Below are 25,595 nucleotides of genomic sequence, written 5' to 3' on the forward strand. Positions count from 1 at the left end.
GGTGGCGGAAATGTCGGCGGATGATTTGGTTTATGCGAAGGTTGGTAGGGTGGACGGTGAGCACCAGGGGCGTTCTGTCCTTGTTACGATAAACCAAATCATCCGCCGACATTTTCACCACCTCCAAACAGACCCCACCACCAGGAATATATTTCCCTCCCCACCCCTTTCCACCTTCTGCAAAGACAGTTCCCTCCGTGACTATCTGGTCAGGTCCACGCCCCCTTACAACCCACCCTCCCATCCTGGCACCTTCCCCGGCCACCGCAGGAACTGTAAAACCTGTGCCCACACCTCCTCGCTCACCTCTATCCAAGACCCTAAAGGAGCCTTCCACATCCAAAGTTTTACTTGCACATTCACGAATATCATTTATTGTATCCGTTACTCCCGATGCGGTCTCCTCTACATTGGGGAAACTGGACGCCTCCTAGCAGAGCGCTTTAGGGAACATCTCCGGGACACCCGCACCAATCAACCACACCGCCCCGCGGCCCAACATTTCAACTCCCCCTCCCACTCTGCCGAGGACATGAAGGTCCTGGGCCTCCTTCACCACCGCTCCCTCACCAGACGCCTGGAGGAAGAACGCCTCATCTTCCGCCTCGGAACCCTTCAACCCAGGGCATCAACGTGGACTTCAACAGTTTCCTCATTTCCCCTTCCCCCACCTCACCCTAGTTCCAAACTTCTAGCTCAGCCCTGCCCCCATAACTTGTCCGGACTTGTCCTACCTGCCTATCTCCTTTTCCACCTATCCACTCCACCCTCTCCTCCCTGAACTATCACCTTCATCCCCTCCCCCACTCACCCATTGTACTATATGCTACTTTCTCCCCACCCCCACCCTCCTCTAGCTTATCTCTCCACGCTTCAGGCTCACTGCCTTTATTCCTGATGAAGGGCTTTTGCCCGAAACGTCGATTTCGAAGCTCCTTGGATGCTGCCTGAACTGCTGTGCTCTTCCAGCACCACTAATCCAGAATCTGGTTTCCAGCATCTGCAGTCATTGTTTTTACCTCCATGTTTCTAGGTTCCTACTTGAGGTTGTATATTTTCTGATCACAAATCACCAATTACATAATAATGGTATAGATATAGGATTGATCATATTGACATGTGTATTGCAAAAAAGAACCACAGATGAAACAATACGCCTACTTATGTTAGTTCAGCAACTTCTGAATATCATCATGCAATCACTCACTATTTTCAGCTTTCAACATATTCAAATTATTGATAATAGTTGAGTCGAATAGTTTTGTACCTACACATCCTTCAGCTGTACAAACAATAAGGAAACATGAAATATAGAAATTTGTCACTTATGAGTTTGGAAGATATTTCTGAATTAAAACTATATCCTGGCACTATCCAAATTGTAATAATGACACCTTTGGGAATAAACATTATAACAAATTACAAGTTGAGTGTTAAATTCTAGGGATGATTTGGAGCTGCCGGTGTTGGACTGGGGTGCACAAAGTTAAAAATCTCACAACATGGGTTATAGTCCAACAGGTTTAATTGGAAGCACACTAGCTTTTGGAGCGCCACTCCTGAAGGAGGAGCGTTGCTCCGAAAGCTCGTGTGCTTCCAATTAAACCTGTTGGACTATAACCTGGTGTTGTGTGATTTTTAAAATTCTAGGGATGTTTTATTACTTCAGTAGAACGGTGCCTAAAAGTTGGTTTCAAAACCTTATTGTCTCTTTTAAGGAGATCATCTTTATATCTTCTTATAGAAGGGGTGCAAAATCTGTAGTTCATAAATTCACAAAAAATTCTTACGTGGCATAATTCCCTGGTCCACCAGTTGTTCTCGTGTCCTTCTCTGCTGCAGCTTTAATTGCAGTACTGCAGGGGGAGGAAGGAAAAACAGAACAATCAATATAGATAAAGTGACCTGTGATAACATACATACAATGCATCAATGGTAAGGCATATGACAAGTTGAATGATTTCCGTTTCTCTAAATAACTCACATAGTGACAATTCTCAGATGATGATTAATCAGACCATGTTATACAAGTCAATACATGTGTCGGAGTGATAGCCTCCATTTTTAACAATCGGTAGAGTTCCTATTATAACAATCAGATTACGGTCCTATATCCCTTACATGGCATTCTGTTTCAGAACTGGAAAGAATTTCATAGCTTGTTTAATTCCTACAATCAATGTGCACAAAGCAAGGATCCCACACAATTCAGAGAAAAGTTGATTTTTTTTCATACAAAGTTAACTGTTACCAATTTTGCTGAATATAGTTCAGCTACCATTTAGAGTTTCAGTTTAAAATGTCATCTAATTCAACAGCACTCTCTCAGCATGCTGTCACATCTTATCTTCTATGTATCAGTCTCCAGAGTGGGACTTCAACTGATAGCCTTCTGACTGAGTGCCAAAAATCTTGGTTGAAAAAAATCCAATGATACGACAAATGACAGAAATTCAGTGGCAATTAAAGTGCTCAACAATGTTTGTATTATTAAAGAGGCAACTTAAATCATGGCTCTGTGGTTAATTCTCATGAGTCTGAACAGAAGGATTTTGTAAATGGGTATTTAAACGATTTTCTGGATTAGTGGTGCTGGAAGAGCACAGCAATTCAGGCAGCATCCAAGTAGCTTCGAAATTGACGTTTCGGGCAAAAGCCCTTCATCAGGAATAAAGGCAGTGAGGTAAAAACAATGACTGCAGATGCTGGAAACCAGATTCTGGTTTAGTGGTGCTGGAAGAGCACAGCAGTTCAGGCAGCATGCAACGATGTGCAGTCATTGTTTTTACCTCATTGATTTTAACCCTACTGCGAATCCTCTTGCAAGGATGCCTGCCTTGAAGAAGTTTTCCTCCTCTCTCTACAAGAGTGTCAGGGAGTCCCTCTCCCACTCCCCTCTTCCTCTGCCCTGAAGCTCTTCAACCATGTCGTGAAACAAACTCGCTACCACAGCCACATTTGCTTCCACTCCACTCTCTTCTCCTTGACCTATCACCTTCATCACCTCCCCCACTCACCCATTGTACTCTATACTACGTTCTCCCCACCCCCACCCTCCTCTAGCTTATCTCTCCACGCTTCAGACGCACTGCCTTTATTCCTGATGAAGGGCTTTTGCCCGAAACGTTGATTTCGAAGCTACTTGGATGCTGCCTGAACTGCTGTGCTCTTCCAGCACCACTAATCCAGAATCTGGTTTCCAGCATCTGCAGTCATTGTTTTTACCTATTTAAACGATTTTGTTTATTAGTAACTATGCAGTGATAGTTACTGAAAGAATATTTACAGAGTTGTGTCTAATTTTCTGAAGTGCATGAAACCCAACTGTTAAAAGTTTGAACAGTAAACCTTGTATGAATACTTTGTTCATACATGGAGCAGATCACACTGTAAAAATCGCATCACACTTTGCATACTTACTCTTTTGGCACGGTATCTCTTGTGATCGTGCCCACTGGAGCCATCCAAGATCATTTGGGTAAACTTACTGTTATCTAATATTTTTAAGATTTTAGTCTAAGTTACTAGTACTAAGTGGGGAAGGATGTCCACACAATGTCTTCAAGAAAAATGAGGCTCAGTCTTGTAAAACCAAATAAATTTTTACATAGCATGTAATAGTTATATAACAATGGATTTTCAGTCAAGTCCTTTCTAAGACCTCAGGCTATGCTTAAGAATAAGTACACATTAAAGTTAGCAAATAGACATGGTATTTAGAGCAGATAACTGTAGGTAACTCATGTAGGTACACACAGGCTAGTTCCAGTGAGGAACAATTCTCTGTAGCCTGGTAGACAGAGTTTATCTTTGGATGTCAGATACTGTCTTATACAAAAATGTGCATTCTCAGTGAATACAGTTGAGTGCACTGGTGAGATACAAAATAATTAGGGATTCAAAAGTTATTCACCCAAAATGAATGTGCCATTCCTGAACTTAAGATTTCTAGATTTTTGAAAATAATTGGAAGAACAACAGAATAGAATAGAATCTCTAAAGCATAGAAACAGGTCATTTGGCCCATTGGGTTAAACACCAATTCTCTGAACAGCATCCCACCCACACCCAAAAGCCCAGCATATCTTGTAATGCTGCATTTCCCATGGCTCATCCACCCAGGCTGCACATTCCTGAGTACTATGGGCAATTTAGCCTGGCCAACCCACCTAACTTGCACATCTTTGGATTGTGGGAGGAAAATGGAGCACTCGGTGGAAACACACACAGACACTGGGAGAACGTGCAAATTCCACACAGACTGTCACCCAAGGGTGGAATCGAACCCGGATCCTTGGTGCTGTGAGGCAGCAGTGCTATGCACTGAGCCACCATGCTGTTGCTTGACAACTGCTAATATCAAGCACAAAAAAAACTCAGAATTCTTTGCAAAATGAAACATCAAGATTAATTTTTAAGTTATTATACAATATTCATCATCTCAAACTGATGTAATAAGTTTAGGTAAATAAAAGTTCTTTGCACCAGCCTTTGTGAAACTCCTGTTTAATCACAATTTTTTGCAATGTTACAGGAGGTTGCAATTAAACCAGTTCTTCCATATTCAATAGCTTATCAATTTTCAATAAATAGGAGAGATGTTTGCACACCAGCACAAATTGAATTAAAAGCCAATTTGAATTGAGAAATATTAAAGGAGAAGGCCATACAGCACAATACAAATGAACACATTAGATTTCCTTTACTATATTTGCAGCTGGTAGGGGACAGTTGCTCTGAGATTAATACCAGACCTCAACAGCTAGTGGAATGTGAAAGGACTAAAATAAGTGAGTTGCTGCCTTCCAGCTTGAAGATCAATGGTATGTAAACAAATAAAGAAACATTTTTCAAGTTTTTTTGTCACAAAACTAAAATAGCACTGCAGCATTTTCCAACAATGTGAAACTGAGGCTCAAAAGTGATGAAATTGGAACTTGTAACTTGGTGCTAACATTTGTATGTAAATACTGATTCATATTCTGTCAAGTATACTCTGCCCAAGGGAAGGTTGTTGATTCGATGTCTGCTGATGCATCATCCTAAGATATTTTCCCAGACAGAATTTTGTCAGCAGTGGTTTGCCATTGCCTTCCACTCCCAGGGGCAGGTGAAGGGGCAGGTGAAGAGACAGTTCGCAAGTGTATCTCAGGCACTCATTCAAAACATCTAGGACAGGACCACTTCAATATGATCAAAGCAAAGTCAATGAAACATCTGCCCATTTAACCACTCTCTTTCCACTTTCCAGAGCCCACAAAATCTCCTTCCCAGTAACACGTAATACTTTCATGTTAGCATACAATAGTCACTGCCCACCATGTTATCTGCTATACACGGAGAAGACCAAACAGAGAACACCACTCCACAGGCTACAGGCTTGAATCATGAGATTCCAGTTCTCCAACATTTTAATTTACCACTCCACTCCTGTGTCTAGGCCTCCTATACTGTTCCGACAAAACTCAAGACAAACTTGAAGAGCATCTTGTCTTAGAGCACATACATCCTTTCAGATTCAACACTGAATTGAACAATTTCAGATATTAATTGCTGCCCCACTCTTCCTTCCTACACTTGCGAGTCGTGTCAGCTAATGATGATTTTGCTACCCTCATTCACTCCTCCTACAGATGTTCATTTTGGTTCTTCACTTTGCCAATTATCATTGATTTGTACCTTGCACCATTTAAGACATGTAATCTCTGACCTTCCAAACTATTCCTTTATTATTTCCTCCCAATCCATCTTCTGTACTCCTGTTAACTCTTTCCAATTCTGACACAAGATAGTCAACCTGAAGTGTTAACTGTTTCCTTCTCCATAGAAATTTAGCTGCATATTTCCGCAGCATTCTCCACTTACACTTCATTATGAATGCATTATTTATCTGGATTTGACAGAGAAATTGTTTATATTGGCAAAAATCACTGAATATAGTTAAAAGGGAGTCTAATTACATGGATAGGACTAGAGGATATTAAAGAAGGGGTTGTTACAGTGTCTGAATTGCTGAAGGTTCACAAGCAGTCCAGTACAGTTCTTGGAAAAAATGAGAAAGTGCTAGTACATATTGTTATAACAAATAAATATATTGACCCAGGAATTTCAAAGGTCATAAAAAAACCCAAACAACTGCAGGTACTGGAAATCAGAAACAAAAACAGAAATTGCAGGTCTGGCAGTATCTGTGGAGAGAAAGCAGAGTTAATATTTTGAATCTAATGACACTCCATCAGAACCTCCTGTCAGGTTTGCTGCCCTGATAAAGTCAAAGTATCAGAAACACCCTTTCGTCTGTAAAATTTCCTATAGATTCTTCCAAGAATTTACATTTCACTTGAGGGAAAAAAATTGGACAGAAAAAGGAGACACAACTAAAGTGCTATTATACTTTTGCATTCCCCGTGAAGTTAAATGTTACCCCAAGTTACTTTGGGACTCCATGTACCAGAATGGCATAAAAAAAAATCAGTACCCAAAATGAATTACAGGAAGTCCTTCTAAACGTGATAATTGCATTCTTATGTATTACTACATTAAAGAAAAATTGCACTTTAGAAACAGTGCTTAAAAAGTGTTGCTGATGTAATTGCATTACAGCCAACACGCATTTTAAAAATTTGCACTTTAGAAATAGTCTCCCCAATTCGTCAACTGCGTTACAGCGAATTCACATTAGCGAATTGCACATTATAGCAGAACAACCTGCACTCTTGATATAAAAAACTTGGCCAGACTGCAATCAAGTTCTCTTCTAGAGTAACATCCAATGCAGTACAGATGGAATGCAGTCTTGAAGTGTGAAGTCACACACCACCAGATTATAGTCCAATAGTATTATTTGAAATCACTGGTCAAAGGGAGGGTAGGGGAGTTATCCTAGTGTCATGGTCAATGTTATTTCTTTACATAATATCATTAAAGCTGATTCACCATTGCTTGCTGCATAACACTTCCTATATTACAACATTGACCACACTATAATTTAATGCTGTCAAGCATTTTTAAATGTCTGGTGCTCATTAACAGCATTATAGGGATATTCTACATGATCTTAAGTTCTAATGTTGTGAAACTCTGAAGGAAATTGCACAGCTGAAGGCAACCTACGATAATAAACCTTTTACAACTCTCTAATTGGCTTATCCAAAAGTGCAGCTTGAGTCAGACTTCAATATTGCCAAGGACTTGTCTGTTCAGTTCAGAGTACCTTTCTACCTAAAACAAATTCTATCAGCAGGCTCACATGACAAGTAATGACTCACATTGTTAAAAATAAGCCTAACAGTTGTTTACAACACTGCTTAAGATACAGTATCAGACTAAGATTATGTATACACTGGTGTTTGTAAAGTAATGTAAACCATAGGACCTTCAATATTACAAAATAGGATATGATAAACATTGCCAAATACCTCAGCTGTATATGAACCACTGCGGTGATATATTGGACCGATATGTCCACGATGTGATCCCGTTACCTTAATCAGGACTGACAACTTCCTATGTTCAATGGTCCGATAGATATCAAAAATTAGGCAGCACCCACAGCTGACACAACCATTTAAAGAAGTAATGTACATACATACAGAATCTTTGATTCTGAACAAAAAACCTATCAGCAACCAATTACTTCTGAAGTGCAGTCTGCTTTTAGTTTTATTATAAGCTAGAAATCAGCATGCAGGACCAGAAAACCTGGTGTTTTCTCAATATAATGCAAGACACCTGATGATAAAACACAAGTGAATCTTCACTGATTGCAATTTTGTTTACATTGAAAATGCTATCAGATCTGGTACATTGGAATCCTATTGGTTACAACTGGTTAGGCTATGCGGGAAAATCTACAAATAGAGTGCATTATTAATCATGTAAAATTGTAAAAGGACTGTATATTCTGAGAACGGTATGGAGGGACTCCCAAAAAGTGCGATAGTTCAGTTTACAAAAATACCAGAATTGAGAGAGAATACCTATGATAAAACAATGAATACACAGAACTATGTTTTCTAGATAGGGAAATAACTTGGTGTTTAAAATTATGGAACAAATCAAGAAGGCAGTTGTAGATAGGATGTTTTCACTTTCCAGATGATAAGAACTCAGGCAACAAACCTGACTGCCCCGGTCGACCCATCGTCTCCTCCTGCTCCTGCCCCATCTTGACACTGTCCTGTCCCCCTTGGTTCAGGAACTCCCCAAATACATTCGGGATACCACTCATGTCCTTCATCTCCTCCATGACTTTCGTTTCCCCAGCCCCTAACACCTCATCTTCCCCATGGACATCCAGTCCCTTTACATATCCATCCACAATGGCAAATGCCTCCAGCCCCTCCATTTCTTCCTCACCCACCTACCGAACCAGTACCAGAGGGTCATCATACCTCAGGCAAGGGGCAAAGTTGAGAAGATGGGACCTTCATGGTAACCTTAGCCAGTGTGGGAACTGAACTTGCACTTAGTGTTGCACTGCTTTGCAAACCAGTCATCCAGCCAACTGGCCCCTAATACAACAGTGCTGCTGAAAGAAAGGGTCACACTGTTGAATCTTTCCCTCTTGCACTCACTAGGGCAAAAGCATAAGAACACCAAATCTCAATAGTGTGGAGGCACCTGTGTTGTACTGCGTTGGACAAATCTCAACGAGATCAACGTTTATACGTGAGAAAAGGATGCTGATTAATTGGTAAATGAACTCTAATTGGGACAGACTGTGTCATAGAGAATACATCAGGGTCAATTATTTTCATTCATTTATGGGATGAGAATCAGCATTTATTGTCCGTCCTCAGTTGCCCTTGAGGTGGTAATTTTTTGATAGCTGCAGTCCATTTGCTGCACATACATTTATAATGTTATCAAGGAAGGAATTCCAGGGATCTGGCCCACTAACACTGAAGGAACAGTGATATTTGTCCAAGTCTGGATGGTGAGTGGCTTGAATGGGAATTTACAGGTAGTTGTGGCCCCATGAAGCTGCTTACCTTGCCCTCCTAGGTGGCAGCAGTCCTGGGTTTGGAAGGTGCTGTTTAAGAGGCATGATGAATTTATGCAGTGCATCTTGTGGATGGCATTTCTGTGCTTCGGTGGGAGACAGGGTGAGCATTTATGGATGTAGTGCCAATCAAGTAGGTAACTTTGTCTGGTAGTGTCAAGCTTGAGTGTTGTTGAAGTTGTAGGCAAGTTGGCAGTAATTCATCATATTTCAAATTTGTGCTTTACAGATGGCTGACATGATTTGCAGAGTTAGAGCAGAGTTACTTGCTGCAGCATGTAGCCATGGTACGTACTTAGAGAGTCCAGTTCAATAGTATCCTTCAGGATTAGGTTAGATTAATTCCCTAGTGTGGAAACAGGCCCTTCGGCCCAACAAGTCCATAACGACCCTCCGAAGAGTAATGTACCTAAACCTATTTCCTTGTGACTAATGCACCTAACACTATGGCAACTTAGCATGGCCAATTCACCTGACCTGCACATTTCTGGATTGTGGAGGAAACCGGAGCACCTGGAGGAAACCCACACAAACACAGGGAGACACAGGGAGAATGTGCAAACTCCACACACACAATCGCTAGAGGCTGGAATCAAACCTGGGTCCCTGATGCTGAGAGGCAGCAGTGTCAACCACTGAGCCACCGTGCTGCCTGTTGATAGGATGTTGATATTGGGGATTCAGTGATGGCGATGCCATTGAATATCTTTAGGATTTAAAAAAAAATCACCATATTTTTGTTGGTTAAAAATATCACTGTATTGCATAACTGCTATTTTATAGTTACTGCATTTCTGCAACATAATGGTTTAAACAAAATTTAAACATTTTAAAAATAAAAACATCAAATGCATTGGTCAAATTGCCTTGTAATGCTTTTATTAGTATTTTTCTATTCTCAAAGTCTTTAGTCATTCTCAACCTGTTATTTTCCCCGTAAGTGTCATGGGCTTTCATCCTCTTCCGTCCCACTTTATCAAAACCTTTGAGAAATATATATATTTTTGTATTTATAGATGTTCATAAAATCATGAGGGGCATAGATAAAGTGTATAGCAAAAATCTTTTTCCTAGGATAGGGGATTTCAAAATTAGAAGGCAGCGATTTAAAGAGAGGGGGTAAAATATAAAACAGATCTGAGGGGCAACTTTTTCACACAGAGGGTGGCGTGTATATGGAATGAACTGCCTGAGGAAATGGTAGATGCAGATACAGTTATAACATTTAAAAGACATTTGGACAGGTGGATGAACAGCAAAGGTTTAAAGGGATATGGTCCAAATGCAGGCAAGTGGGAGTAGTTCAGTTTGGAAAACCAGTCAGCACAGATGTGCTGGATTGAATAGTCTATTGTTGAGAGTGTGGTGCTGGAAAAGCATAGGCCAGGAGCAACCAAGGAGCAGGAGAATCGACATTTTTGGGCATAAGCCCTTCATCAGGATTGAGGCTTGTGGGCCACAGGGGCTTCGAATAGTCTATTTTCAAACTGCATGACTCTATATTTCCTATCAACCTTGATCAACCATATCTGTTACTTCAACAAAAAACAAGCAAATCAGGATGCTTTTAACAAATACATCCTGGCACTCCTGGATTAAACCTTGCCTTTACAAATGAAATTTATCTTTTCCTGATCTATGTTTACAATAACATGTAGCCCATAGTTTCCTGGTTTATTGCTATTCATAAAAACAGAAAATGTTGTTACGATAGCAGCTGCCTTGTGTTCTGCTGCAGTTCCTGGACGTAAGCAGGATTAAAAGATTGCGAATAGTCTCTTTGCTACTTCTACCTTTGCTTTTATCAACAACCTAGGATGCAGCCTATTCCAATTAAATTGCAGTAATGTTAAAACATTTGTGTGTCTTCCCTATTACTGTCCTGTGGATAACTTTCTTCTTTTATTTTAATCATCTGCTTCCTTTGTGAAGACAGATGCAAAGTTTCCATGAAATTTAAAATATTTAAAGTATAAAGGCTGAAGATTAAGGCTCACCTCCTTAATCAGATGTCAAAATTGTTCTGTGAAACCTTTCCTAAAGGTTCTCATGCTGTCACTCATTTACAGAATATTACCACCCAGAAATAATCCCTTCATCATTATGACTGCACTGATGTATTTCTCTACACCCTAATCTAATCCCACTCTTTGGCTATCTCTCCGAACTGTACTATTCCTCTTTTTCAAGTAACAAAAAAATTCATTTTAAAAAGTTATTGACTCCACTTCCATCGTTAAAGACTTTTGCACCTTAAGCAGAAAAATTAGCAAGCAAGAATGTTATTTTTGCCACGAAACTCAGTGACTATTTCTCCATTTTCCTAGTTGTCTGGAAAGCCTGCAGAAAGGATCAATTACAGGAAATCCTGTACCGGTTCCTTGGATCAGAAATTTTGGGCCAATTACCTCTACAATGGTGAGCTAACAGGAAATCAGTGTAATCATTCTGTGGAATGTATCCAGCCACTACGTTGCTACACATTTAGAATAAGAAGATCTAGCCATAAAGTTACAAACTCAATATCCAATGAAGTGGATAATCTGCTTTTATACTGTCTCAGATCACTACTGCTAATGGTACATCTGTTAATAATTTGGCTATTTCAGAAACTCTGCCTATCAAATCAACAATCTTTTAAAAAGCTATTTAAATTGAGATTTGAAATTGAGCTATGTCTATTTTACAAACTGTTTCATGACACTGCTGTATGCAATGTCTTGGTTGACTCCACATGATTACACTGAGGCAACACAGCAACATCTCAATCATCTCACTACACTTAATTGCTGTATACAGCCATTAGTGTTTTGGGTCTCAATTAATGCTAGCAATTTCACAGGCAAATTTAAATGTTTACAGATGTTTTGATGAATGAGTAGAAAGCTTTGATGCTCATTTTGCATTGATTATAGACATAGAATAATTGATTTCAAGACTACAGTATAATAGGAATTAATTATTAATGGTTTATATAAATATATATGATGTAACTATGATATCAACAGTCATGCTATTGAGACAGTAAGAGGGCAGGAATGAAAATTTTCTTTCTACTCTTTGGTTTCTGTACTTTTACTATGTTATTCATGTTTCTTCCCTAAAGACATCCATTCAAAATGTCATTTCCACCCCCTCCTCCCAATACTTTCTGCATACAGTTTCCTTACAGCAGCAATTAGCTGCTGCATGATGTTTTCCCACACTGATGGCAGTTTTGAGTCTGTATCAGTGCTTGTCTCTCAGCTGCCGTCTTATGAATTCTCATGCTCGAGCGGAGTTACTGAGCTTCCTTGGCTGATAGTTCCATTGAGTTTGCTTTTTTTCCCAATGCCTTCTTTCCATCAATAATCTCTTCTGGATTGTTCACATCTTGAATCAGTCTGTCTCTGATAGCATCATTTAAGTTGTCTCTGGATTCACAGAATTCTGCTATTACCTTTAAAATTTCTGTGAGCTGGGTGATTGATTCACCATCATGCTAGTTGCATTTGTGGAATCTGAACCTTTCAGGAACCACCAAAGATTTTGGTATGATAGGATTCTTTCTATTTCTTAAATTTTGGCTGTATCGGATTCCTCAGTTGGTTACATGCTTTTCTCCCATAATACTCCAGAATCCAGAGATGACCATATCTACTTCAATTTGTTAGCTTGAAGAAAATGAAGTCAACTCTCTCTAATGAGAGAATAGCCCATGGTCTGTTAGGATTCTGGTGATTTTATCTTTATTGCTGTGCTCAGCCTACCACTGGGTTATTGTTTACTAACTGAAGAGGCACCGCGAGGCAATGTTAAACAAGTCCCTGTCTGAAATTAAGCCAAAACTGATATGTAAAAGCCGTGTTATTGCTTTCTCCATACGAATCATACAACACCAGGTTATAGTCCAACAGGTTTAATTGGAAGCACTAGCTTTTAGAGCACTGCTCTTTCATCAGGTAGTTCATCATATCCACCTGATGAAGGAGCGGCGTTCCGAAAGTTAGTATGCTTCCAATTCAATCTGTTGGACTATAACCTGGTGTTGTGATTTTTAACTTTGTACACCATAGTCCAAGACTGGTATCTCCAAATCATTTTCCATAGGAATCACCTTTACCATTTGGAAGTCTACTCAACAACCAAAAGTGTATTTGCATGCAGCCTAAGGCACGATTTAGTTTAATTGAGTCACTGAACAAAACTGTCCAGAATTCCCCAAATAAGTACTAACCCTTGTGCATGACTCAATCTATTAAATTAATTGGACCTTGCAAAAAAGTGTATGTTAAAACAAAATATGTATAAATTGGCAAAGTTATTTTGATGTTTAGTTCTGCAGATTTTTAGACTCCATTCTGTGACATCTAGCATTAGAATAGGCAATTAATGTGTATACACTAAGTAAGTAAAGAAGTTTATGTGAATGAAATACAAAATCATAGAATCACAGCATCACAGAATCCACAGTGCAGAAAGAGGCCATTCAGCCCTTAGAGTCTACACCTACCCTCACAACAGCGTCCCATCTAAACCACCCCCATAATGCCATATTTCCCATGGCCAATCCAATTAATCTGCACATTTTCAGACTGTGGTGGAAACCACAGTAACCAGCAAGAACCCATGTAGACATGGGGAGAACGTGCAAACTCTGCACAGGCTGGAATACAGCAATAGTATCTGCAGCCATTGTAGCAATTTATTGATTTAAACAGAGCATTTTTCATGTTGTACACTACTTTGGTTCACAAATGTTTCAAATAAAATGATATGTCTATATAACAGCTCATTCTGGTTTCGGAGATTGGTAATGACCACCTATCTTTGTATGTACTGCTGTACAGCAGGAATGCTTTGGATAGTTAAAGACAGTCATAAGGCAATAAGCTAGAGTGGTGTGGGTTTGGTAAGCCTCCAACGAAAAAGGGACAGCATTCCACAAACAAAGAAATCTGAACATGATCCGACGCTCGATTCTTTCCTCTTCAACTCTGGAAAAGCTAAATGGGGAAAATGAGAGATAACAAGGCAAGTAGTCAGTCAAAATGTAATGTAGTTAATGTAATGTAAAAGTCTGGAGTAAAAATACAGACACATCCTTTAGGACACCCGGCAAATGAAGGGAAAGATTTCTGTGGCAATGTGGATGTATTAGGCTGTGCGCTACCATGCGCAGGAACATTCCTGGTGATTTCAAAGAGAACTCTGATGATACTAGACATGCACTCTGGTTTGTAAATTTTCATCCTCAAGAATTATTGTTTCTAAACATTTTTAAAAATAACCATTATCATTATTTTCCACTATTTGTTTTGAGCATTATTTGTTAATAATCAGTCAACGTTGATTAGTCCAGTTCACTTCAAGCAGCTTTTATCCTCTTTCTCCTGCTTATGATATTAATTTTAGCATCCATGTTTTGTTAGCAAATTAGCATTTTAACTTAGGAAAGATTATTTTTTATAGTTACACTAACTAAAGTCTGTAACTTTTAACCAAAGCAGGAACAGCATTATAGATAAAATCAAAGTGCGAGAGAAACTCAGCTGAATTGGCAGCATCTGCGGACAGAAGAGTTAATGTTTTGAATTCAATGAGTCTTCTTAAGGACTGAAGGGATCTGTCAATGTACTGCAACCTGGACCAGTGAAACCCATTGTAACCTGGAACAGCACCTCATTTTCCACTTTAGGCACTTTACAGCCTTCAGGACTCAACATTGAATTCAACAACTTAACAGTATTACACTGTCCTCCACAGATTTCATCCTCCTGTATCCTGTTGGTGTGGGTTTGATCTCAACAAATTTGACTGAGGTTTTTCAATGAACAAGCATTATCAAGGCAAATGTGGTTGATTCTGTGTACATAGACTTTGGATAAAGTGCTACATCACATGCTTGCTGGCAAAGCTAAAGCTCATAGCTTTCAAATGAAAGGGACAGTGGCAGCATGCAGTCAAAGTTGTCTGAGTGATGGGAAACAAAGAGGTGACAAATGGTTGTTTATCAGACTGCAGGATAACGTGTGGTTGGAGTTTGATTAGCTTTTGCAGAGAACTGACAGGCTGCGTAGCCTCCTCCTATGACCATTCTTTGATCCTATTGTGTGAAGACCTATCACTGCAAAGAGGCAGGGCTACTGAAACAGCTTCCTTCACAGGAGAAACACTCAACTCTTACCCTTTGCACTTAGTGATGCACATGCTGAAATGTAACCAACTTAAGATCTGTGTGGCCAGACAAAAAAAGGTCCATCATAGTGTCCAGGCTTGGGTTTATGGATAGCGATCAGGAACAAAAGTTTCTTCTGAAACCTTTTGACCTAGAAGACTCAGCACCACAGCTGACAACATAATTAAGCATCAGCCAGACCTTAAACTTAGGGGTTAGTTTATGCTTCAAGGGCTTTCTGCTAAACCTAGTGGTCTTTTGTTAAATAATTGATATCGCACAGCCTCCCCCCATCCCTACCCAGCACATTTTTGCAATTCTGTTTGATTCCAGCCATTTGAAAAAAATACAGACTATTATGGAAATGTGCATTATGCAGGTTCACACAGCATTGTAATACTGTGAAATTAAATAGTATAATATTATTAGTGATGTATAACTTTAAAAGATTTCATATTAGCCCTATGCAAATATAAAACCATAGAAATTATGCTGTCATCAGCTTTTGCTCTCCTTCAACATGTTTTGTCATATTAGGCCAGTGATCATTTTAAATGAATACTTAACAGGTCACTTCCTGGCATTTCACAGTTCTCAGAGAAGGACTAACTTATATACCAATGGCATCAAAAATAATGTGCACACTTATGAGCCACAAATGTTGGTCATTCTATCAAAATACCAACCAGTCAAGCCTTATACAATAATGTTCATGTTTCACTGTCAAAAAACTCAGCAACAGACAATGCACTTTGCTTTAAAAGAGTTCTCTCAGCTCCCTGACAGCCCCACACTAAAATTATTTACAAATTCTCAACACTAAAGATGATTCAACATCAAGCACAACTTGGGCCATGAATTCTGGCATCCATTTTGACATAAGTATATTTTGTTTTCCCTGGTGTCTGCATCTTGCATTTATTACTTGCTTCCAATGAATAGCAACCAAGATCAGAAACCACAAGTAATTTTTTTTTGGCTCCACGGCCCAGAGACATGGAGTTCAGCGTTAGCAGCTACCCTACTTGAAAACTCAGAACAAATCATGAATTTAATTGAAACTTTGTGGGTTTTGGCCCTACCCACTACCTCTGCCAGGATTTTATGAGTGGCTAGAAAGTTGGAGTAATCCTGTCTCCACTGGTCCTGAAACCATGGCCAGATTTTGCAAATCCTCTGACAGTAATGGCTTCGGCCCTATTAAAGGAGGATGCCCTGTTTCTTAAGAGCTACTGACCAGAGAACCTCATCAGCTTATCAGTCCTGGCAGCATCACCCAGGAGAGGTCAGCACTGCTGAGACTGCAACAGATCCCAATGGCATAGCCATCAAAGTGGCCCAGAGTGCAGGTAAATGAGGTTGAGGTCTGCCTGAACCAATAAGGCAGCATCTGGTGCTGATCATGTGGACAGCGAGATGACCCTTGCCATGAGGACAGCAGGCCTCCATGAGCCATAGGATGATCAACCAGGAGGGACCCATGAAGTGACAAAATGGAATTAAAATTAAAATGCATTATACTCTTGAAATGTGTTGCGGTTATGTTTGATTTCTTCCATTTTGTAACAGCCAGTGTAAACATTAAATCATTGCCACACAGAGCAAGGGGGTTAGGGGAACTGAGAATGCAGGCAATACAGCTGTATTACCACGGAAACAAACAAACTGAAGATTTGGTGATATGCATTTAAATAAAGTCTTTAAAACTCGAGATGAATATTATTGCATTAGGAAAGGGGTCGAAAAACAAAATGAAATCAGATATTGCCTCAAGACAGAAGTTCTGGTAACACAAAGTCAAAACTTTCCAGAAGAAGCCCAGCAGTGTGCAAGATTCAATTAGAAAGAAGAGATCCATAACAGCTGCCAATGGTAGTCTTCAAAGCAGTCATTAGAGTCATAGAGATGTACAGCATGGAAACAGACCCTTCGGTCCAACTCACCCATGCCAACCAGATATCCTAACCGAATCGAGTCCCATTTGCCAGCATTTGGCCCATATCCCTCTAAACCCTTCCGACTCATATACCCATCCAAATGCCTTTTAAATACTGCAATTGTACCAGCCTCTGCCACTTCCTCTGGCAGCTCATTCCATACACACACCACCTTCTGAAAAAAATTGCCCCTTAGGTCCCTTTCATTTCTTTCTCCTCTCACCCTAAACCAATGGCCTCTAGTTCTAGACTCCCCCACCCCAGGGAAAAGACCTTGTCTATTTACCCTATCCATGCCCCTCATGATTTTATAAACCTCTAAGGTCACATCTCTGCCTTGCTCCAGGAACAACAGCCCCAGCCTATTCAGCCTCTTTCAATAGTTAAAATCCTCCAACCCTGGCAACATCCTTGCAAATCTTTTCTGAATCCTTTCAAGGTTCACAACATCTTTCCATAGGAAAGAGACCAAAATTGCACACTATTTTCCAACAGTGGCTTAATCCGTACAGCCGCAACATGACCTCCCAACTCCTATACTCAATGCTCAATGCTCTGACCAAGAAAGGAAAACATACCAAACGCTTTCTTCACTATCCTATCTACCTGCGACTCCGCTTTTAAGGAGCTATGAACCTGCATTCCAAGTATTATTGTTCAGCTACACTCTCCAAGACCTTAACAGTAAGTGTATAAGCGCTGCTCTGATTTGCTTTCCCAAAAATGCAGCACCTCACGTTTATCTAAATTAAACTCCATCTTCCACTCCTCAGCCCACTGGCCCATCTGATCAAGATCTTACTGTACTGTGTGGTATCCTTCTTCGCTGTCCACTACACCTCCAATTTTGGTATCATCTGCAAACTTACGAACTATACCTCTTATATAAATGATTTGGATGTGAACATAAATGACAAAAAGCAGTGGACTAGCACCGATCCTTGTGGCACACTACTGGTCACAAGCCTCCAATCTGAAAAACAACTCTCCATCACCACCCTCTGTCTTCTACCTTTGAGCCAGTTCTGTATTCAAATGGCTAGTTCTCTCTGTATTCCATGAGATCTAACCTTGCTAATCAGTCTCCCATGGGGAACCTTGTTGAATGCCTTACTGAAGTCCATATAGATCACAGCTACTGCTCTGCCCTCATCAATCCTCTTTGTTACTACTTCAAAAACTCAATCAAGTTTGTGAGACATGATTTCCCACGCACAAAGCCATGTTGACTATTCCCTAATCAGTCCTCACTTTCCAAATACATGTACATCCTGTCCCTCAGGATTCCCTCTAACAACTTGCCCACCACGGACGATAGGCTCACTGGTCTATATTTCCCTTGCTTTTCTTACCACCTTTCTTAAACAATGGCACCACATTAGCCAACCTCCAGTCTTCTGGCACCTCACCTGTGACTATCGATGATACAAATATCTCAGCAAGGGGCCCAACAATCACTTCCCTAGCTGCCCACAGAATTCTAGGATGCACCTGGCCAGATCCTAGAGTTTTATCCACTTTTCTGCATTTCAAAACATTCAGCACCTGCTCCTCTGTAATATGGTCATTTTCAAGATGTCACCATCTATTTCCCCACATTCTGTATCTTCCATGTCCTTCTCCATGGTAAACACTGATGCAAAATACTTGTTTAGTATTTCTCCCATCTCCTGCGACTCCACACATAAGCTGCCTTGCTGATCTTTGAGGGCCCTATTCGCTCCCTAGTTACCCTTTTGTCCTTTGGATTCTCCTTAGCTCTATATGCCAAAGCTATCTCATTTCCCCGTTTTGCCCTCCTGATTTCCCTCTTAAGTATACTCCTATTGCATTTGTACTCTTCAGAGGATTCACTCGATCTCTCCGGTCTATACCGGACATATGCTTCCTTCTGTTTCTTAACCAAAAACCTCCATTTCTCTAGTCATCCAGCATTCCCTACATCTGGGAAAAAGTGCTATGTGGCTTTGAAGAAAACTCCAGAAACAGAATGCTGTGGAAGAGATAAGGTTAAGTAAATCATGTTAAGTAATATGTTAGCTGACCATCAAGTAGGTTGTTTAAAGGTCTCAGGAAGAGACATTGATAAGAACAAACCATTGAGTAAATGCAGAAATTTGCCAAAAGGAAAGATTACAGATGTGCCAACTGAACAAGAAACTTTAAAGTGGAGATAGTGGTGACCCTTCAGAGTTTTGTTGGGAGAAAGTGTCTTTCTTTCTAATATTCGTAATAAACGCAGAAAATAGAAGCAGGAGGTCGTCATTTGAGCCTTTATTATTAGACCATAATTAAATAGTTTTTATATAGTGTAACATAGTTCTTTTGTTTTGTGTCTATTAAACTTTGGCAGTTTTTGGGTAAAAGTACATTGGCAGTCTCTTGTGCATGTGTTCAGTGACTGACCACCATGGTAAACAAATAACAAAAAATAAAACGATGGCTTATCAAGCTGGGTTTCACTCTGGAATCCTAATTATCCTGCATTGACAGCAGTTGGAATCACCACAATTGAGAATTATAAATATATGCTGGAAACTCTATTTTTACGATGTTATTTGGATGACCAAGATGATCTTCTCAATTGCCTATGCTCAAATAAAATCTGTGCTTGCTTGAACCATACAGTCTCAATATGGTCAATTTTCATCAAAACATCTATCCTCCTTGAGGGTGTCAGGGTGGTCTACCTACATCGTGCAATGCCCATCTACTGCTGCGAGAATACCAGTGGTGGAGAGAACAACAGAATCCAAGGAGGAGGATACAAGAGACCCTTAACTGGCCAGCACCTAGCCTAGGCCACAATTGGCCTAAGGGTGGATATGTTATCTGCCACTCTTCACTGTCAGTAGATTGCCAAAGTGGTACAATGATGACAAACTGACAACTTTCCACCTCCTCACCCACTGGGGAGAGCTGGATAGTGCAGGTGAATGTAAAGTCCTTGGCATCTACTAATGATTTATTTCAAGGGCAAATAAGGATAAGCAATATGTGCTGGTTTAGCTAGCAACACTAACATCTCATGAAAGACTAAATAAAAAATTATTAAAAATCTACTCAGATTTTAAAACAACTGAAAGGAAGGCCCAAATCTATCTGAAGCGGGGCATTTTCCGATGGATATTTATTGGTTAGAATTATTCCTTCGAATTCCAGCTTAGTTTTCTAAAGTGCAAATTCAGAATGACAGAATCGTTATGACACAGTAGGCCATTTAGCCCATTGTCTCTGCACAGGCTCTACGAGCATTTTGACTTATTGCTAATCTGCTGCCTTTTTCCTGCGCTTTGAATTATTTAAGTACAGCAAACTTTGTTTTAACCAGCACCTTATTGTTTGGCCTTCTTGATAAACCGACAAAAAGTATATACAGTACAACCTCGATCACCCGAACATCAATTAGCTGAATTTCAGATTATCTGAACAAGATCTCAAGGTGCTGTAAAAACAGCACTAAGCAACTCAGCATTCACTTATCAGTTAAACGGCATTACGGCATGCATTACCGGATAACCGAAGCATGTTCAATAATTGGTACTCAAATTACCGCTTGTTTACAGTCAGATCAGTTATCAGTTAAATTGCATTATGGCATGTATTGTCAGATAACAGAGGCACATTCGGATAACTGGCACCCAAATTACTGCTTGTTTACAATCAGATCAGTTATCCAAATGATCTGTTATCCAAACAAAATACTTCCCACCGTATCGTTCAGATAATAGAGGTTGTTCTGTTCCTCAAATACCACAAGTTTGGGTAGCACGGTGGGTCAGTGGCTACCACTGCTGCCTCACAGCGCTAGGGACCTGGGTTCAACTCCAGCCTCGGGTGACTGTCTGTGTGGAGTTTGCACATTCTCCCCGTGTCTGCATGGGTTTCCTCCGGGTGCTCTGGTTTCCTCCCACGGTCCAAAGATGTGCAAGTTAGGTGGATTGGTCATGCTAAATTGCCCACATGTTCAGGGATGTGTAGATTAGGCGCATTAGTCAGGGGAAATGTAGAGTAGTAGGGAAATGGATCTGGGTGGGATACTATTTGGAGGGTCCATGTGGACTTGTTGGGCCAAATGGCCTGATTCTACACTGTAGGGATTCAATAAATCTACCGTGATGTCCGAGTATTTATGCAGTAAATAAAGTAAAGTGTATACCCCCGAATTACATTTCTATTATTTATTTTGTGTTTTTAATTGGTTTTATGATGTTTTTACATAGGTATTTTGAGGGATGCTGACGTCTTGAAGTTTCGCTTGGTCAGGATTTACTGCAGTCATGTGTACCTCTTGATTATCCGGAATATTTGATCAACCAGTACACTCCTGGCCCAATATGTGCCAGTTAGTAAAAGATTTGCTGTAGCAACAATCATCTGATTGCCTCTTCAGTCTTTAGTCAACTTTAATGACTCAATTAAATTTGCGGCCACCATACTTCCTGGCAGTGCATTACCTCCTCATTGCTTAGAGGACGGAAAGTCAACAGAGTCTTACTAGACCATATGGCTGCTCTCTTATTACAGAAAGATAACTGGTGGCAGTTTTACTGAGGGACACCATGCCTCAGGTTGAGAAGAAGAATCCTTCATGGTAAGCTCAGCTGGTCCAGGAACTTCATCCACACTATTAGTGTTACTCAGCATCAGATCCTCTAACTACTCGCTGAATGAAAAAGGTTTCTGTCACCTCAATATACTTTAAACCATGTCCTCCTGATTCTTGATCCTTTTAAAAAGAGATCAGTTTCTCATCTATGCTGTCCAAGCCTATCGTGATTTTGACAACTTTTATCAAATCTCCTCTTCACCTTCTCGCCAAGGGCAATAGTGTCAACTTCTCCAATCTGCCCTCATAGCTAAAATTTCTCACCCCTGAAATCATGGTTTAAGCCTTTTCTGTATACTTTCCAGTTATGTTCACATCCTTCATAAAGTGAAGTACCCAGAATTATGCAAAATACTCCAGCTCAGGTCTAACTACTGTCTTATATAAGTTCATCATAACCTCTTTGCTAATGTACTCTGTGCCCCTTTTAATGAAGCTGAGAACTATTTTAATCATGGTTCTCTCTATCTATCCTGTCACTTGAATGACTTGTGTACAAACACAGTCATGTGTCTCTGCTTCTGCATACCCTTTACAGTGTATTGTCTCTCCATGTTCTTTGTATCAAAGTATATCACCTCACACTTCTCCACATGGAACTTCATTTGCCACCGGTATGCTCACTCTACTAACTTAGACCTAAGTTCTTTTGGCATTGTACATTGTTGCTTTTTCCTGGAAGGAGAACAAAAAAAAGGAACAGAAACAAATACAAGGCTCCCAAATTTTGTCTCATCTGCAAACTTTGAAACTGTTTGCTGAACACCAAAAACTAGATAATTTAAGAAAAGCAAGGGACCCAATACTGATATCTGGAGAACATGAGTACTCATCTTCCTTCAGCCTGAAAAATACCCTTGATTTCCTATTCCTCAGCCCATTCTGTATCTAGGTTGCTACAAGCCCTTTTATTGCTGAGCTGTAATTTTGCTCACAATGCCATTGGGTCATATTATATCAAATGCTTTCTGGAAGTCTAAGTATACTTCACCAACAAAATTGCCCTCTATTACCTCTTCAAAAAAATCTTAGCAAGTTATTCTGACATGAATTTCCACTAACAAATCCATGCTGCTCTTCACATATTCCCATGTAATGACTAATTCTATCATAAATAAATGTTTCGGGCAGTTGCCTTACCACTGAAACTCAAGTTATAGTGCTGTAATTACTGGGCTTACCTTTGCAATCCTTTTTTGTAGGGATGTAATACTTGCAAGTTTCCAGTTCTCCAGCATCACCCCCAAATCCATGGATAATTGAAAGATTATATCCTTCTACAATTTCTACAATCACTTCATGCACTGTTCTTGGGTGCATTTCATCCAATCTCAGTGCCTTATTAATATGCCATCAATTTTAAACCCTCCTAATGATTGAACTTTCTCCCATCACTACTGTCTGAGCAACATCTGCCTCACAGGTAAATTCAGATATCAAGCATTTATTTAACACTTCAGCCATGTCTCTGGTCTGTGTGTAAATTCCCTTGATAATCACACTCAAAGACACTGGTAAATCTGTGCCTCTGAACACAACTAGACCAACAATGTTTCTTCTTAACCACTGAAATTTAAGAATTACGACAATCAGAAAATTACACGCGAGGAGGTAAATTAAAGCAGATGAAGTGGAACCAAATTATATTCAGAAAAAGGAACAGCTAATGGATTCAGACAGAAACAGAAGAGCAAAGTAAGAAAAATTTAAATTTTGGAATTTTTAAAATTTCCAAGAACAATTTATTATGTGCAGGAAGGAACTATGATCACTTAAACTCTTCCCTTTCTGAGTCAGATGGATTGCTTGCCATTGTGTACATAATTCCCATTGTTAAAAGGGTAGTTAAAATTTTAAAACAGACATAAATCTGCTTTGAGTTTAATTGGCAATTAATGTGCAAATCCTAAAAATTCTTAAACATAACCAGGAAGGTGAGGGCAAGATGCCGATTTTGTGAATCAAATGACTGAGCTAGTCAATTTAAGTTGCTCAGAGAACATCACTCTTTGCTTGAGCCTATTGGCCAATTTGCACATTATGTTGTGCATCATGAACCCATTCTGCTTCCAGCAAAATTTGCACCAATATTTTATTTCAAATACTAACAGCTAAAAGGAGTAAAAAGAAATCAAAACCAATCTGGCTGGAAGTAAACTATTTTTGCCTCCAACCAATGATATTTTTTGATATTGAATATGCTGACAGAAAGCCAATAAATTCAGAATACTGGGGTGGTTTTTATTAGCGCTCTAGGGAATATCTTGTTCCCAGTAATCCCAATGGATTTGGCAATCTTAAATGTTTGGTGAATGTTGTTACTATGGTTTAAAAGTACAGCATTAACCTCTGACATGCCCCCTTGTGACCTTGCACATATTCCTTCAGGATATATTATCAAAAATGTTTTTATTTGGTCCTGTGAACATTCCTGTCCTCTTAACCAGTTTCTGCAGACTGCTTTTCCATTAGGAATACATAAACGTAATCAGTAAGAATTTCCCATAACAAGAAATTCTGTAACTCACACCAGAAGTCAGCCTAATCACTTCATTTTAAATCATAAAATTAATGAGCAAGAATACTATCAGCAATTAAAAAAAATCTCCTTTACAAATTAACATACAAGTATAAAATCCAGTTGAATGGTGACACAACTAAAGTTCACACACATAAATTCCTGTAAAAGATCTAGTCTTTATGTACTTGACTAGTCGTAAGCAATGTTACTCACTATCCCAGCATATAATCGATATCATTGATCTGCCTGTGATCCAAAAACATCTATAATTCCTTAACCATTTGAGGTAAAATAAGCAAAATCTGGATTCTTTGGTTTGAGTGCAGTATCACTGTGCTTGTTCTTTCCAACTGGCCAGGAACATCAACTGGAATGGTTTACTTTGTTTGATGCCTACGCTCCATAAGAAACACATTCGCTGTTTATACATAATAATGAGTAAGCAAGAGGAATGTTAACCTAGCGTTGAGGACCATCCACTGGACCTTAGGTCACCAGATGCACTGATAACCAACGTTCCTAAGTTCACTTCACTCAAACAATCGACAATCTGTAACACAATGCAGACTAACTGCATCATACTCTCAGTCAAGAGTAAATCAACACAGCTGTTCATGTGAACAAAGTTTGGAATAAAAATAATTTTAAATTGTCCTCAAAGTCAAAGAAAGATAAACAAATTCACCTGATTTAAATGTACTTCGTAACACAATAGACCCCTCTGATTCCAGCAGAGCCATCTGCCAATGCACAAAATCTCACAGAATCCTGATACTTTGCTTCTGATTTGTAAATTAGTTCCATGGAAGTATGTAGAAAACATGTCAGGCATTCCAGTGTGCACAGCAAAAGCCTGCAACAGTATTGCAGGAATCTGTTTTTTGAGAGGCAGACCAAGACCTGGCTGTTGAGAGTGCACCAATCAGATCAGCACCGATTCAAAAAGCAGTCAGTGAGTCAGTTTCAGCCCCCTCAGGAATCCTGCCAGACACCAATCATCCACAGGAACTGCTGCCTTTATACTCAATCTTTAAGGTCCTTGCGGTTTGTGATTTTAGTTGGAAAATTAAGCCATTTCTTTCTCGTGCTGGCACATCATCTAGTAAAACTGTGACAAAATGTCAGTTCTTATAACTTCATTTCACTCCAATCGGTTTTCTTGCTTCACAACGAACTGGGAGTCTACGTCAGATAAACTTTCAAACTATTCCAATGCATTTTAGATAATATACTGACAGATTGATAACCACTAATGAAAGCTAGGCATGCTAATGTTACAAAAGAATCCACATGTTTTATGTCAGATCAATCTGAGCTCTATTATGCAATCAGTCCCTGAATGCTAACAGCATCTAAAACTCGTTTCT

General features: G+C 39.7%; 1 protein-coding gene across 9 annotated transcripts in view; it reads right to left on the bottom strand.

The window, feature by feature from the left end:
* The window catches only part of mrtfba (myocardin related transcription factor Ba), a 230,841-nt gene that overhangs the window by 67,962 nt on the left and 137,284 nt on the right, over nt 1–25,595 (bottom strand). For 8 of the 9 annotated variants that reach the window (XM_072560112.1, XM_072560114.1, XM_072560117.1 and 5 more), the window contains one exon: nt 1,791–1,856. In XM_072560112.1, the coding sequence (XP_072416213.1) occupies nt 1,791–1,856 (66 nt within the window). Of the gene's footprint in view, nt 1–1,790; nt 1,857–24,913; nt 25,120–25,595 lie in introns of those variants that run through there. The other variant, XM_072560119.1, reaches the window with a different exon arrangement.

This window comes from Chiloscyllium punctatum, chromosome 40 (genome assembly GCF_047496795.1).
Source record: "Chiloscyllium punctatum isolate Juve2018m chromosome 40, sChiPun1.3, whole genome shotgun sequence".
Classification (NCBI taxonomy): domain Eukaryota; kingdom Metazoa; phylum Chordata; class Chondrichthyes; order Orectolobiformes; family Hemiscylliidae; genus Chiloscyllium; species Chiloscyllium punctatum.